Genomic DNA, 14,226 nt, shown 5'->3' on the forward strand with positions numbered 1-14,226 from the left:
GAGATCAAAATAATTAGTTACTGTTTAACTAAATTAAATATATTTTATAAATTAAAAAAAATTATTAGTATCTAAAATAATTTTTATTATTAATAAAAAATTATAAAATAATTTTTAAATTGGTATCTACTCATTAATTATCAAAATTTTAACTGCTTACTATTTTATATCATAAATAAGTTTCTAGTTACATAACTAATTTAAATACTAATTTAGAAATTATTTTATAATTTTTTATAAATAATAGAAACTACTTTAGATATGGAAATTTTTTTAATCTCTAAATTTTTATTCTAGTTAATATAGTGACTAATTATTTTTTTTCTTTAAATTTGATTCTTCTTGTAATAGTGTATATTATATATTATATATCAGATGTTATGAATTAAATATTATTTATTACATATTATGAATTAAATATTGTTTATCACATATTACGAATCATATCTCCATTATATATGATATATGACATATTATATAGTATATATTATATATTATATATTGTATGTTATATATTATATATTATATATATAATGATGATTTTATTAAATAATAATAACAATATTTTACATACTTAAATTTTACGCCTTCTTTATGATCAAATACCTATGAGGTTCGGACACTTATCTTAAATGGGTGTATCCGTGTCGGACACACGTATCAGTGTCGACACTCGTACGACACTTATCGGTGAAGTGTTCAATTCAAAAAAATATTTGTTGGATTTTTTAAAATTCTATCATGGTTCTAACACAATTTTAAAAGGTATAAATACAATACTTTTTTAAAAACTCAAATTTATTGTATAAATTTTTATTATGATTATAAAAATAAGGAACAAATTCTTTTGAACCAGTTATGAAAAATATCTTCCTGCTCCCAAAAGAATTTGAAACATACTTTTGCACATAAATATTTATTTTCAATTTATATAATTCAAAATTATATAATATATAGATTCGTGTCCCCGTGTCCTACATTTTAGAGATTATACGTATCTCCGTGTCCGTATCCGTGTCATGTCAGTATCCGTGCTACATAGGCTAATACACTTTTTATTTGCAAGTCATGTTGAATTTGATTTTACCCTGCTAAATTATTTTTGTTAATTTTAATATTCTAATAGTTCGAAAAATAGTCTCTACTTCCCTTACTAATTTTGATACGTGTTTAAACATGTCACTTTATGATAGCTAACGTGAAATGTCGTTAACACCACACCCATATTAGATTATGCATTTCAAACTCACATGTTTAGATTCTTCAAGATATGTAAAAATGAAGGGTTTGAAAATTTATATATGTACTTTTTAAATGATAAACAAAAAATAGGTATTTTTGTTTGGGGTTATTTACCGTTTTAAACCGCAAACGTGAATACATACCATACTATAACATAATACTAATTGCTGTCTCTAGCTCCCAACAAAATTTCAAGCTTTTATATCGATTTTTCTTCCTCATACTATTATGAAATTTCATGAGGGTATATAATGTTCATATATTATCTTCTTGGCATTGACCCAATATATAATTTTCGGATGTTTCTTCCTCCATTCCATAAAATTTTCACCATATACAATATCTTAAACAGTTCAAAAGTCATTCAAAGTTGAATTGTGACTTCCTCAGACTTAGAATTAATAAGCCTATCCTAAATAAATTCATCTCAATATCAGGTAACTTGAAGCTGCATAAAATTCAGAAAGAATGATCATCTCCTAGCATTGATATTTTGATATGCCAGTGGTCTCTTCTCACATTGTTCCAGATCAAGGATAATTTACCAATCAGCAGAAGAAGCCTTTGACCTTCATTCAGATTTATTTACATGCTTCCAGATACCCAAGTATATACAATTCAAAGTTCTAGGATCCTTGGGATGATTTGTATATCCGATATGCAGCTATGCACATTGTGACATTTCCTATAACAGTCAGTGCCGCTTGAAGAGCCACCAATACCTGCAACAACCCATTAGAGAACCCCGATCATTTCACATCTTCACCACATTTCAAAGTCTATCACATTTTATTACAACATGGAAGGAACATATATGGTCAGTTATTGTAATTCAACACGACAATTTTCTCCATAGGGTAAGACTCATATATGTTGAAGATGACATCGATTAGAGATAAAAACATTTCATAATATATAAGTGGATTCAAACCTCATTTTATAAATCAATTTCGTAAAAATGAATTAGATTTAAAGTCCAGTTCTTAAGATGTCTCGACTAGAAATAATAACATTCCTTAGTATATATGGAGAACAAACTCATATGTGTTTACTAATAACTAAATGAGAGAAAATTGACATTTCAAGTCACTACTGAACTCCACCACTCAGTAACAGTTACTTCTTACTTTTCAGAGACCTCTCTTTAAATTGTAATTTATTTTTTCAGCTTCTAGATTTTAAAAAGAGAATTAATTTCACACCGCGATGATGAATTAAATTAGATTTCAGTTTATAAAACAGAATGATAAGCAACCAAAGTGGCAAAGCTTGGTCGAGCTACACCAAAAGGGTTGGCAACGTCTACCTTGGCCCTAACTCTGACCAAATTCAATCTTGCCCTGCCCCCAACACACTCAGAAAGAAGATATTTAATGTTTTTATAACTTGTTAATTCCTAGACAACAAAATGCTTTCAAGGACATTGGTTATACCTTAATTATAATCTAAATATTGAATAGCCAAAGTATTGTGTATTCTAAGTTCTGTAATAAGAAAACTTCCAAAGAAATTGGTGCAAAGTTAATGCTGAGTTTGGAAATGTTGTAAAACAGCACTCAAGCATACAACTCCAGGCTCTAAAGCTAAGTTTAGTTATCTAATGGTGAGTAGAATGAATGAGATAAAACAAAATGAAGTGAGATGGAGCAGCATTATCATTCCATTATTTAGATTTATTTTACGATGGAAAGGAAACGAAGACAGGTTCAAAGTGGATGCGAAGAAAAAAAAGGTTTATTTTATGGAATGGAATGCCTTTCATGTCATTTTAAACCATCAATTGAACACAGTCTTGTTCTATTTCATTCCTTTCCGTCAATCCAAGCGTAGCTAAGCTCCAAAGCCACATATAAGAGTCTTATTGAATTGGTCTCGCAGGATCTAGAAGTCAAGAGTTGATGGAGGTGCATTGCAAAATATAATTCAAAATTTCTCTAGTCAGGATGAGGAGTTGAGTGATCATTGCTACCATATATAAAATGTCAAACTGCATGTTCTTAAAATTTGTAATGTATATATGATGGGTGAGTATTAAGAGTTGGACTTTTAAGTCTAACTCAACCTTAAAAAATCGATTTACAAAAGGTTTGTAAGTTGATGTGAAATTTCTAACACACCTTCCTCACGCCGAGATTGTTAACTTATGTTATATATTTATGGATGGTCCGATATCATATGAACTAATAAGACCAACAAACTACGGATAAAATAGACTCTAAATGACTTTGATATCATATTTCGATTTTAAGCAAAACTCAACCTTATAAAACCAGCTTTTATAAGGTTAGGTTTGCACCCATTTATATAGTATAAAATATACTAATTTCTAGTCGAAATGAATCTTCAACTGGAAGAGAGAGATTCTGGCTCAATCTATACAGTAGATCAATGATGATGATTTCTGAGCTTCTTAAAAGAAAATGTTGCAGAGTTAATCGTGTAAATTGAGATTGGTCTAAGTAATAATAACAGAAAGTAGTTCTGCATTAAAGATGAAAAGCCCTCTTACCTCAAGCGACTCTGAGTTATAAAAGAAATGCCATGTGCACGCACAAAAAGCTCCACCAAGTAGAGGTACCTACAACAACAAAAAAAGTATGAGATGCAGGAATAGCAAATGATAGTAGAAACGAGGGAAGAAAAATAGAGAGTGAAGAAACTGAAGTCACTCACCATACCCCAAGAAAGGCCCTTCCAAGCTGGGTATCTAGATTTGTGCCCGTATTCCCACACCAAAGCCATGGCTATAATCCTTAAGAATTGGGTAAAAAAACAAGAAATGAAGAGAGTAAGCATAGGAAAATGCATCCATCATCGTGTAAGTGTGATGTGATAATAAATAACGTTAAAGCCAATCGAAACGATGGAGAAAGTGAAGTGACCATTCAGCGACACTGGAGACGTGAATGGCCCATGTGGGCAGAGAGAGGGCATTGGCGGGTTCTTGAAGTTGCAGTTGCAGTTGGAGACATGAAGCGGGTTCGACGAAGCTGAGGAAGTGGAACAGACCCAGTCCCAGGAAACCCGTTTTCAATTTGGTTTGAACTTCACACTTTACGCTTCCAATTCTACTGTCGCTCACTCTCGGCAACGGAATTTTCGAAGTACAAAGAGGTTTTGCCAAGTACAACGTTGCCGCCGCCATGGTTGGAGTCGGAGACAGTAACTGTAACTGCTTCTTCTAATGCTGCATCTTCGTTTTCAATCCACTCTGGTTCGGATAACACGCTTTCTCCTTCTTTCATTTCGTTTCTGTAAAATAATAATTAAAATGTTATTTTATAATTTGAAAATAAATCAATAGATCTTCAGAATTTAAAAGACTAGTTTAATAACTAGATATATTTTTTATCTAGCGAGTGGAAAATATATTTTGTTTTAATTACTTTCAAACCAGCTTGTTATTTTATAAATTATCAATCACTCTAGTTTCATTTCATTAGGTCTAATAAATCATGTAAAACTATTAATTGAATAAAAATAACACGACTGAATACACTTTATTTGGAAAATATTTAATGATTTTTAAATTTCATACAAAACATTGAAGGCATGTTTTTTAGTTTTTCTAGTGAAAGGATGAAAAAGGTAAAACAGATAATAAAAAAATTTGGCGAAGATACTTAGAGTCAATTTAATTTCGTGTTACAATTTTAAAAAAATTATTAAAATATAAACTGTTATGATTTTAATAAATTCTCACATTTTTTTTATGTCAAATAATTAATTTCTCATTCAAAATTGATTATAATTTAAAATGATTTTAGATAGAACTTAAAAATTCAATAAGCTTTTGCCGTATGCAGCATTAGATGCTGTTTTCTTATTTTTCCACTTAAGATGGGATTACGGAAACATAAAATTTTGGACAATAATTCCTAGGCTATTTACGCCCTCTCATTATTTCTTTTTGCACCTTCATATGATAAGTTTATAGATAGAAGACCCCTATCTTAGTATATAAAATTCTCTCTCTTTCATTCTTCTCATTGCATTCTCGTTTTCATTATTTATTAAGGCACTTTGTTTCTCTTTTTCTTCCTGGTTTCTAGAACATTCTTAATTTGTCAGTACATTCAATATTATGTAATCTACAACATACTTTTTAGATTTAAAAATACATTTTAAATTATATAATTTAAAATATATTTTTACATAAAAAGGTGTAGATAAATTGTATTCTGTGTTATACAATTTAAAATGCAAATATTAAGTAAAAAAATTGTATTTTAGATTGTTGAATTGAAAAATGTTAAGACTACAAAATTTAAAAATAACTTGAAAACCAGCGACAAGTTTACATATTGCTGTTCGAAAAAGTTGGGACAATTTCTTCTAGTACCATATCATTTAAAACATGCACCCAATGCAAAATTTAAAACCCAACATTGTCCTTGATTTCAATTTTGTTTACAAATGCAGAAATCTAGAAATGATTTTTATACATTACGGATTTCGATATCCGAAAGGTCATTTTCATACTTCATTTAAGCTTTCGGATGACCATATCCAGAAGTGAGTTATGAGTTCCAAATTTTCATATTCGGAATAATGTGCTGTAAATGGTGTTAAGGATTAAGTTTCGGAACTCATTTATGTTTGCTTATGAATCTTGACACCAAAAGGTTATTTATGTTGTCTAGGTAATCTTCTGGATGGTGAAATCTGAAAGTGACATATTAATTCTGGATTTGTATATCCAAAACTTTATAATTTGATTTACGGATATAAATATTCAAAAGACAAAAAAATTTAAATCATTAAGAGCAAAATAAATATTTCATGTCAATGTGTTGGGTGCGAATTTGAACTGGTGGACGAAAAATCAACCAAAAGTTGGAAAAAGAAAATCATCCAATGCTTATCAAATCTACCCAGCTTCAACCTTTACAAAACGGATTTTCAACAAAATCATTCCTGCATCTCTACGTTCTTGTAGCACCTCATAAATTTTTGTATTCCATAAATGCTTTTTTGTAATAAAGTTTTGGTTATGGATGTGATTAGTGTTGGTGCGTGAAGACATTAGAGAAGGTGAGAATGTTGATTGATGTGGAGTTGCAAGGTGGTTGACGATTGTTTGTGGTGATCGTCATAGTTAGAGGTGCACGTCTACAGTGAGTATTTAGTGAGTTTTTTTTGTCTCTATATAGTTTCTGGTATGGTGTAATTTGTAATCTCGAGATTCAAGATTCACCGGATCACACAGTCTAGAATTGATTGAAATGTGTGTATATTTTGGATTGCACAATCTAGAACTTGTTCATGGATCTGAAAAAACATTCTAGATTAGTCAATCCATAATAAATATTCTAAATTACATAATTTGAAATGTTTATCCAGATCCAAGAGCAAAAGTAAGTTCTGGATTGTCCAATCATAAAGGTACTCACATTTTAATTAATTACGGATTATGTAATCTTGAAGGTCTTTCTAAATTATAGAATTCGAAAGATTTGGGAATACCTTCTTAATTATGAAATCCAGAATTTATTTTTAAAATTCAGGATGTGTAAAAAAATACATTTCCAAAATGGTGTTTTCCAAAATTGTAGAATACAAAATGTATTTTTCGAAGGACAAAATGGTGTTTTTGCCTGATGTATGGGGATGCCAGGAGAAGCTATGGAGGTGCAGTAAGCAAAAGCCCAAAATCTTTTACCAAAACCTTCATATCCAAAGCAGCGGCTAAACACCAACGGAGAAGAAGCACAAAAATTTAGTTTTGAGAGCTTCAAAGGCCCATGATCTTTTTTAAACAATGATAGTTTCTAAAAGTTGAAGAAGTTTCTGAAAAAACAATTGGTAAGTTATGTGATAATATTAACACATAGTAAAGGATTAAAATCATAATAAGTAGTTAAAGTTCGGAAATTTAGATAAATTAGTCGAAATTTTTAAAAATTTACTTGAAATTTTGTAGTTTTACTTTTACGAATTAATGTGACAAAGCAACCTACGTGAAAATGGTTTACGATATAACTGAAATTGAAATCTAACAGGAAGGAGAAGATAGAGAAATTGCAGGAGGCAAAGCCACAACAGGATACTCGAACAACTTACTATTAGCAAGTGCCAGAGCAGGCTACTTTGCATTCCTGCAATTGAATATACAAATAAGTCACTTGGGTAAAACGCTACAACATGCATCTCATGGATGAATAAATTTTAACCATATTCATTGAATATGGTTAAAATTTGTACCTGTCTCATAGGAATTTGTTCGTAGCAGTGGCAGTTTTTAATTGTAGGCGCAACCGTTATTTGGGCCTTGTATGTAGGAAACTATAAATATGTTATTTAGATCAGTGAAGGCAGGTTTTTAGGAAGTTTATGTACATTCGTGGACTATTCTCTTTGAAAGGTACCCCTAACCAGACCAGTTCCCTCGGTCGCAGGTAACGAACCTCAGCCCAGCAATTATAAATCTAACGGCCATTAACGCTTGAGGAGGATCTGGCGTATGTTAGACAGCACCTTGGTTTGTCCGTTCAAAGAAATAAATATCAAATCACAGAAGGCAGTGATGACCTGGATCTTATTGATCATCAAGTTGCATTTTAATTTGAGATTCCTAAAATATTAAATAATGAGGTCCCTAATCATGAATACATGTGATATTATTATCACTGTGACTGTCATTGGTCCCTCTATGAAGCAGAACTGATGCTCGCTTCAATACAAGATGGACCAATTTCCAGTGCATATCCCTGTACCAATACCTTTCAAGAGCCGTTTTTCGTCTCACTCTTTCCTTTTCTGGTCCAAATCAGGACAAGACCAAATCCCATCAAAGACATAATTGAAGTCTGCAAGCAAATTTAGCAACTTATAATGCAATACAATAATAATTTTTTAACAGCACCACACCCTACTTCTCTAGGAAGACTCTAGTCATGCAATAATATATGTTATCAAGAAAATTACACACACAAACTCGGTAGTTTTATTTTTATTTTATCTGGATTAAACCAGAAAAAAGGTTACAACAGATTCCCTCAGAGTAACATCTCTCACTACACAATACACAATAAACAGGCTTAGGCCCCCAAAGCGAGTCTTACTCTCTGGATCACACTAAAAATACAATCCCCACACTGTAAGCACAAGCTAACATGCCATATCAGAAAAACACGCATACATAACTATAAAATGGTTACTAAACGTAAAACTGCCCAATAATTACTAAAAGCATAAAAAACTACCTTGCTGTTCACGTAACTGTCCTCTCAATATAAACAAATAGATACAAATGCATTATATTTTGTTGAAGAAAAAAGAGCAAAGGTTTTCACTTTTCAAAACATAAAAGCTATCGGCTGCGTTGCTATAAGTATGCAGTGAATGCATTTAAAACATATATCATTCTATTCATCTTTTTTAGAGATTTAAAATCATGTATCATTGAGGTAAGCACGTACATACCCAGAGTCAATATTACATGTGACAGGAAAGAGACTCAAAAAGAGGATTTGTATTACCAGACATGTGATAATAGTTTAAGTTTAACTGGCGGAGAAACTTACAGAAATTGCTGGAGCAATGGCCACTGCTGGATCTTCAAAGAATTTATTAGCAAGAGCCAGGGCTAGCAGGCTACTTTGCATTCCTGCATTAGATAGATGAGGCTATTGAAGTAAACATGCTATTACAGGCATTTGATGTCTGAAAATTGAGAAACTTTGTACCTGTCTCATACGAAATTGTTCGTTGCAGTGCCTTTGCATCAAGAAAATCACGGAAGACAAATCCACTGAGGAAATAACCAGCTATGAAAGATGACAAATGAAAAGCAACAACAAGAAACAAGATAGCAACTCCCAAGGAGGATTTCATAATCTCAACATTAAAGGCAAGTGGTGCTCCAGCACAGATAGCTGCTACCAATACTGACAGAGGAGGCAAAAATGGTCGAATAACATTACAAATACGAGGAAAGAATCTGTAAAAATGAATGGGTAAGAAGATGACACCTTTAAAAAAAAAACTAATGTTAACATGTTGGAGACCATGGTATTACCGATTTAGAAGCAGGCCAGCTGCAATAGGTACCACCACAATCTGTGTAATGCTAAACACCATTCCTTTTACATCTATAGGCAATTTCTTCCCAATGAGCAAAAGTAATAAGAGTGGCGTGACAAAAACTGCTGAAGCAGTGGACAGTGATGTCATAACTATGCTTAACGGTGCCATATTTGGATCCGTTAGGAAAGTAGCATAACTTGAAAGCTGGGCACCACTAACACAAGCCACCAAGACAATTCCTGCACCTGATTCATTTTACAGCCAATAATTAGTGCATCGAACAGCACCTTTTATTGTTAAGAGACAGCACTCTCACTCACCTACTGTTGTTGGTAGGCCTAAAGCAGTTACTGCAATCAGGCAAAACAGATATCCAAGAAGAGGCTTCAAAACAAACTGGCCAAAATAACCAGTGGCAATTTCTGTGGGCCGCTTAAATGCCTCAATGAAGTCATTTTCATTTGAATTAACCCCAACTGCAAACATCAAAAAACCTAGCGCAGGTGCATAGTATCTACAAGAATATTTGCAGTTTAAACTTTGAACAGATGCAGCATGAAATTCTATATCAGAGATAATTGTTGTTCCTTCAGTAACAGCAAATCATCTGACTAATTGAATTTGCAAAATTGCAACTAATCATATAACAATCTTGTTATTTATCAATTCATCAACATCTACATACCTGCTGGTAAACCACGTTAAAGAAGGTGGGTAGATTAGAGCGAGCAGTAGGCTAGCAATGAGTACATGAGGAAGATACGAATTTGATTGCTTCAGAATCTCCAGAATAGAAATTGAATTTTGCTCCATCTGAGAAAAAAGAAAAAAAAAAAAAAACCATAATGAAGATGCCCTAATTCCTTTTTATTTTATTACATGCATGGAAGAAGCCTGCACAGTGCAGATGCATATCTGTAAGTCAAGCTTGATTACAGGAAAGAAGCCTGAATGCTCTGAATCTTGCTGGAAAAGGTAGAAAAGAAAAAAAAAATATTGCAAAATGTACTAAAACTAATATTTCAGCAGATTTGTCATCATATTCATCGACATATAGAAATGTGTGCATAAGAAATATCAGAAACATACTCTTTTTAACACACTTTGTTGTTGGAAAAATTATATATGTGAGCATCATTAAATAGGAAGTGGAACACAAATGATTCAGTGGGTTGTGCTTGCACATGAATTTCACAAAATCACTAGTATTTGAAAAAATAAAACTGATTTTGTAAAGGTATTGACCAGGAGGGAAAATACTTTAACCGATGAAACAAAGAAGAACTGCATATAATATCATGCAAATGGTTAAGGATGGCAATCATGCATCCTTCCAATTTTCAACTAATACGTTCACTCTTTTCATATCGGGATTATCCTTCAGCCACTCTCTGAGCTAAAAGATTTCATGTATCCGGTACCGTAGCATAGTGGACAAATAGAGGTCTTAGTTGTGCCATTGTAGAATAGAAATTATTGGTAGCTCTAGGCTGTGACGAGGCATGCTTGATTTATTGGGGTTAAAACTATGTTTCTGGACTATAACGAGTCCTAACTCCTAATTAAGTGTCTGCAAACTATCTTTTATTAGGACAAACACAAAAGAGGTCAGCATCAATATCAACTAATTGTGCTGGTCATGTCTTGAAAAAATTATTTAGATCCTCTCCTCTTTGAAGTCACATAGAGGACCCTGTGCAACAATCCTAACCATTTATTAATCTAACAGTTTAAAGTAAAAACAATAAAACTTAGTTAATTAGTTCTCAAACTATGTGAATTTAATCTTTCTATGAATTCTGTGAAGAAATAGTGACAAAATGTTAAATTTAAGTATAAAGGAGGAATAAAATATTTTCAAAAATTGAAAGACCGAATTCATCTATTTAAAAGTATGAACTGGTTAGATTTTATTGTATACAACAATAAAATTACTCTGCAATGCTAAAATTTTATGAACAGGGGAGAACTTCTAAAAATGGGGGAAAACTTAAGAATTAAGGTATTTTGGTGGTTTCTCTAACTAGAATTGAGGCAAAATTACTCTGATTGGAAAAGATCTGCATATGTGCTTTGTTCTTTACAGAAACAGTTCAAACAGTTGTAAGTTACAGAAGTGCTTGAACCAAAATTTGGTTTTGTTTTTAGAATGATGGTAACAAACAATAAAAATACCTGGACGGGAGCAGAGGTTGGAATCTGGGAGGGATCGGGTGGGAGGGAATCCGATGAATCGAGCGATGCACATTTTAGGCTAGGAATGTTGGAGGTCCGGTCTGCAGAAACAGAAGAACGGAGGGATGAAACAGTAAGTAGGATGATGAAATGAATTATTGTGTTTGAAAAGAGAAACATAAATGGGTGCGAAAAGAGAGTAGCAGTGAAAATTACATGGGAATTGTGAATTGAAGCAAATGGAGATTGGAGAAGAGACGTTATTGTTGGTGGAGAAGCATGATGGGAGTATAATTGGGGATTTGGGTTTGGAAAGACGGAAGAGAGAGAAACGCGGGGAATGAATGTTGTGAAACTGCTTCACTGCACTTGAAATCATGGTAGTGTTCATTCTCCAGAAAACGTGATGATGCTGAATATTTTGAAACTGATTCACTGCACCTGATGCCGCTGAACCTTCTTTCTCCTGTTTCTTTGAACATCTGACGACCACACTCTGTACTTTTCTCAGCTTATATTAATATTTTTTGCAAAACAAAACATGCATTCAATATGGGTTGACTTTCTTTTTACTTATGGTTGCGGAGAAGTGGGAGTGTAAGGATTTTAGAGAAATTGTAAAAAAAGTTGATTCTCAAGAAAGTTGACAATGTTTGAATTGATGCATTTTAGAGAAAAAAATTTATTGAAATACGTAAATAATGGGATGGTTATAAGAATATTTTAAATTATTTTTAATGATTTAAATTATAAGATTATAAATTTGTTCTTGTATATATAAAAAAATAAAAAAATTAATTATTTAAAGCACATTTTAATTAATTAAAATAATTTGTATTATATTATATATATAGTATATAACTTTATTCATACAAGAATATTAATATTAATTATGAAATTATTATTATTATTATGAAAATCTTAATATATTTTAAAAGTAATTGAGTATTCAAAATTTGGATAAGAATTTTTTTTTTTAAGTTTGAAATTTAATAATATTATGATAAATGAAAGGAATATTAAATAATATTTTTTATATTTAAAAAATGTGGAATGTGAATAATTTATAGTAAATATTGTTAATAGAAATGAGGGTTTGTAAGTCATTTAATATATTTGTGTATGACTAGATTTTTGAAAAAAAAAAGTTGAATGGAAAAATTAAATTTGTCAAAATTTGTATTTATAAAATTACCAGGATTATTTTTTTTTTACTTCAATCTTTTTATTTAACTAATCAATGTCGATTCGTTCTTATAAAAAAAATATAAGTTGACAACTCAAAAAAATTTATACAAATGTGATAAATTTAAAAATAAATATATATAATAAAGGATAAATTTATAATTAAATTATATGAAAAAATATTAAAATAATAGTAATGAAAATGTAATAAGGTATAAAAATTGTGGAATGTGAATGTATCATTACCCTATAAAAATAACAATCTTTCAAACTAATTAATGTCGATTAGTTAGTTCTTATTGTTAGGTGGAAAGATTTTTAAGTAAGTAAAATGACATTCAAGTTTTATGGAGTTATACATGCTATGGAGGAAGTTCAAAAAATGGAACTTACTAATGTATGACTTGAATGTGATTCTGCCTTGGTTTGTGTTGCGTTTACTGCTAGGACTAATGTTCTGTGGATGCTTTGGAATCGATGAAATACTTATGTTAATTTTTGTGGGACAATCAGGTTTAGGGTTACTCATATTTTTCGTGAAGGGAATGTGTGTGCTGATAAGTTGGCTAATTTAGGATTTATTCATAGAGAATAATTTCATTGGTATAATAGACTCCCAGCTAGTCTGTTCTTAGAATTCTTTATGAATAGGTATAATCTACCTATGTATCGTTGTTGTTAATAAATGGGTTTTGGTCTAGTCCCCCCATATTTTTGTATTTTCTTTCTTTTTTCTTTTTTTTAATAATATTTTTTTTTTCATGAGATGGCAGATGATTGTTGTTATTTGAGGTGTCAGCCTAGCTGATATGTCAAGTGCATAGTGATGCCTAACATGAAAACTTTTTATAAAAGAAAAAAGTAAAAGGACATTCAAGTTAAAATAGTTTATATAAAAAATAATTAAAAAAAGTCATAAACAAAAGCGAAATTCAAAATGCAAACGCTTTATACCTAAGAGCAAAGATAATATGGTATTGTTTTATTTCTTTGTTTGTGCTTTGTATAGCAAATCAGACTCTTAGATCAATCATTAGTTATTTTTTAAATTTTAAAATATTTATTATCTACACTTTATATATTGATTTCGATAAACTGCACCACCTTGTGTAATTCATCTCATTATTTTTAATAACTATTTTCTTTGGAGTAATAACTATTCTTCATTATTTCATAAAAATGTGAATAAAAAAAAGCACAATGTAATATTAGTTTTTGAGTAACAAAATTAATGAATTTATTATTTATGTATGTACTCTCTCGGATATTGTACGACTGAATGATGTGATATGTTTGGTGTTCTTTAAACAACTTACATGTGAAACTATGATCGTCACTCCACGAACGCTATGTATTCATTCTTAACGAACGATTGATGAATTAAGTAAAACGGTCCTTGGGAGACCCAATTATTAGTGTGAATCGGTTCCTAGGAGATTCGATTATTAGTGTGAATCGGTTCCTGGGAGACCTAATGATTAGCCCTTGGGAGATCAGTTCGGGAAACCCCCTAAATACGGGTTATATTGGCGGCATAATAACCTATTGTCGAGATCCTAATGAAGACCCACAACTAACTTCCAAAATATAGACATC

The 14,226-nt window shown here is 31.3% G+C and overlaps 2 protein-coding genes across 3 annotated transcripts; both read right to left on the bottom strand.

Moving 5' to 3' along the window:
- Window positions 1-1,546: 1,546 nt before the first annotated feature.
- On the bottom strand, window positions 1,547-4,554 carry LOC137811362 (YCF49-like protein). The gene is made up of 4 exons (XM_068613061.2): window positions 4,125-4,554; window positions 3,916-3,994; window positions 3,752-3,820; window positions 1,547-1,964 (listed from the first exon to the last, which is right to left on the bottom strand). Exons 1-4 carry the CDS (start codon window positions 4,385-4,387, stop codon window positions 1,869-1,871), a joined length of 507 nt encoding a protein of 168 aa, XP_068469162.1. The 5' UTR covers window positions 4,388-4,554; the 3' UTR covers window positions 1,547-1,868.
- A 2,966-nt stretch (window positions 4,555-7,520) lies between these two features.
- On the bottom strand, window positions 7,521-12,032 carry LOC137811361 (putative sodium/metabolite cotransporter BASS5, chloroplastic). Of its 2 annotated transcripts, none has more exons than XR_016518616.1 (8): window positions 11,662-12,032; window positions 11,446-11,546; window positions 9,956-10,083; window positions 9,591-9,784; window positions 9,263-9,515; window positions 8,931-9,131; window positions 8,769-8,851; window positions 7,521-8,051 (listed from the first exon to the last, which is right to left on the bottom strand). XR_016518616.1 is itself a non-coding variant. In XM_068613059.2 (8 exons), the coding sequence occupies exons 1-8, from the start codon at window positions 11,834-11,836 to the stop codon at window positions 7,968-7,970; spliced, it is 1,272 nt and encodes a 423-aa protein (XP_068469160.2). In that variant the 5' UTR covers window positions 11,837-12,032; the 3' UTR covers window positions 7,521-7,967. The 2 variants fall into 2 exon arrangements, 1 of the variants encoding a protein (XP_068469160.2); XM_068613059.2 differs by having other exon boundaries at window positions 8,931-9,184.
- Between the last annotated feature and the right edge of the window lie 2,194 nt (window positions 12,033-14,226).

The sequence above is a fragment of the Phaseolus vulgaris genome, chromosome 2 (assembly GCF_051622355.1).
Source record: "Phaseolus vulgaris cultivar YP4 chromosome 2, ASM5162235v1, whole genome shotgun sequence".
NCBI classification, from domain to species: domain Eukaryota; kingdom Viridiplantae; phylum Streptophyta; class Magnoliopsida; order Fabales; family Fabaceae; genus Phaseolus; species Phaseolus vulgaris.

Coding starts and splice junctions, on each gene's coding strand:
- LOC137811361 (XM_068613059.2), bottom strand. CDS start 11,836: ATGAACACTACCATGATTTCAAGTGCAGTGAAGCAGTTTCACAACATT. Junction 8,852..8,930: donor AACAATTTCGTATGAGACAG/GTACAAAGTTTC, acceptor TATCTAATGCAG/GAATGCAAAGTAGCCTGCTA. Junction 8,052..8,768: donor CCATTGCTCCAGCAATTTCT/GTAAGTTTCTCC, acceptor ATTTGCTTGCAG/ACTTCAATTATGTCTTTGAT.
- LOC137811362 (XM_068613061.2), bottom strand. CDS start 4,387: ATGGCGGCGGCAACGTTGTACTTGGCAAAACCTCTTTGTACTTCGAAA. Junction 3,995..4,124: donor GTCTCCAGTGTCGCTGAATG/GTCACTTCACTT, acceptor CCAATTCTTAAG/GATTATAGCCATGGCTTTGG. Junction 1,965..3,751: donor ATAACTCAGAGTCGCTTGAG/GTAAGAGGGCTT, acceptor GGGTTGTTGCAG/GTATTGGTGGCTCTTCAAGC.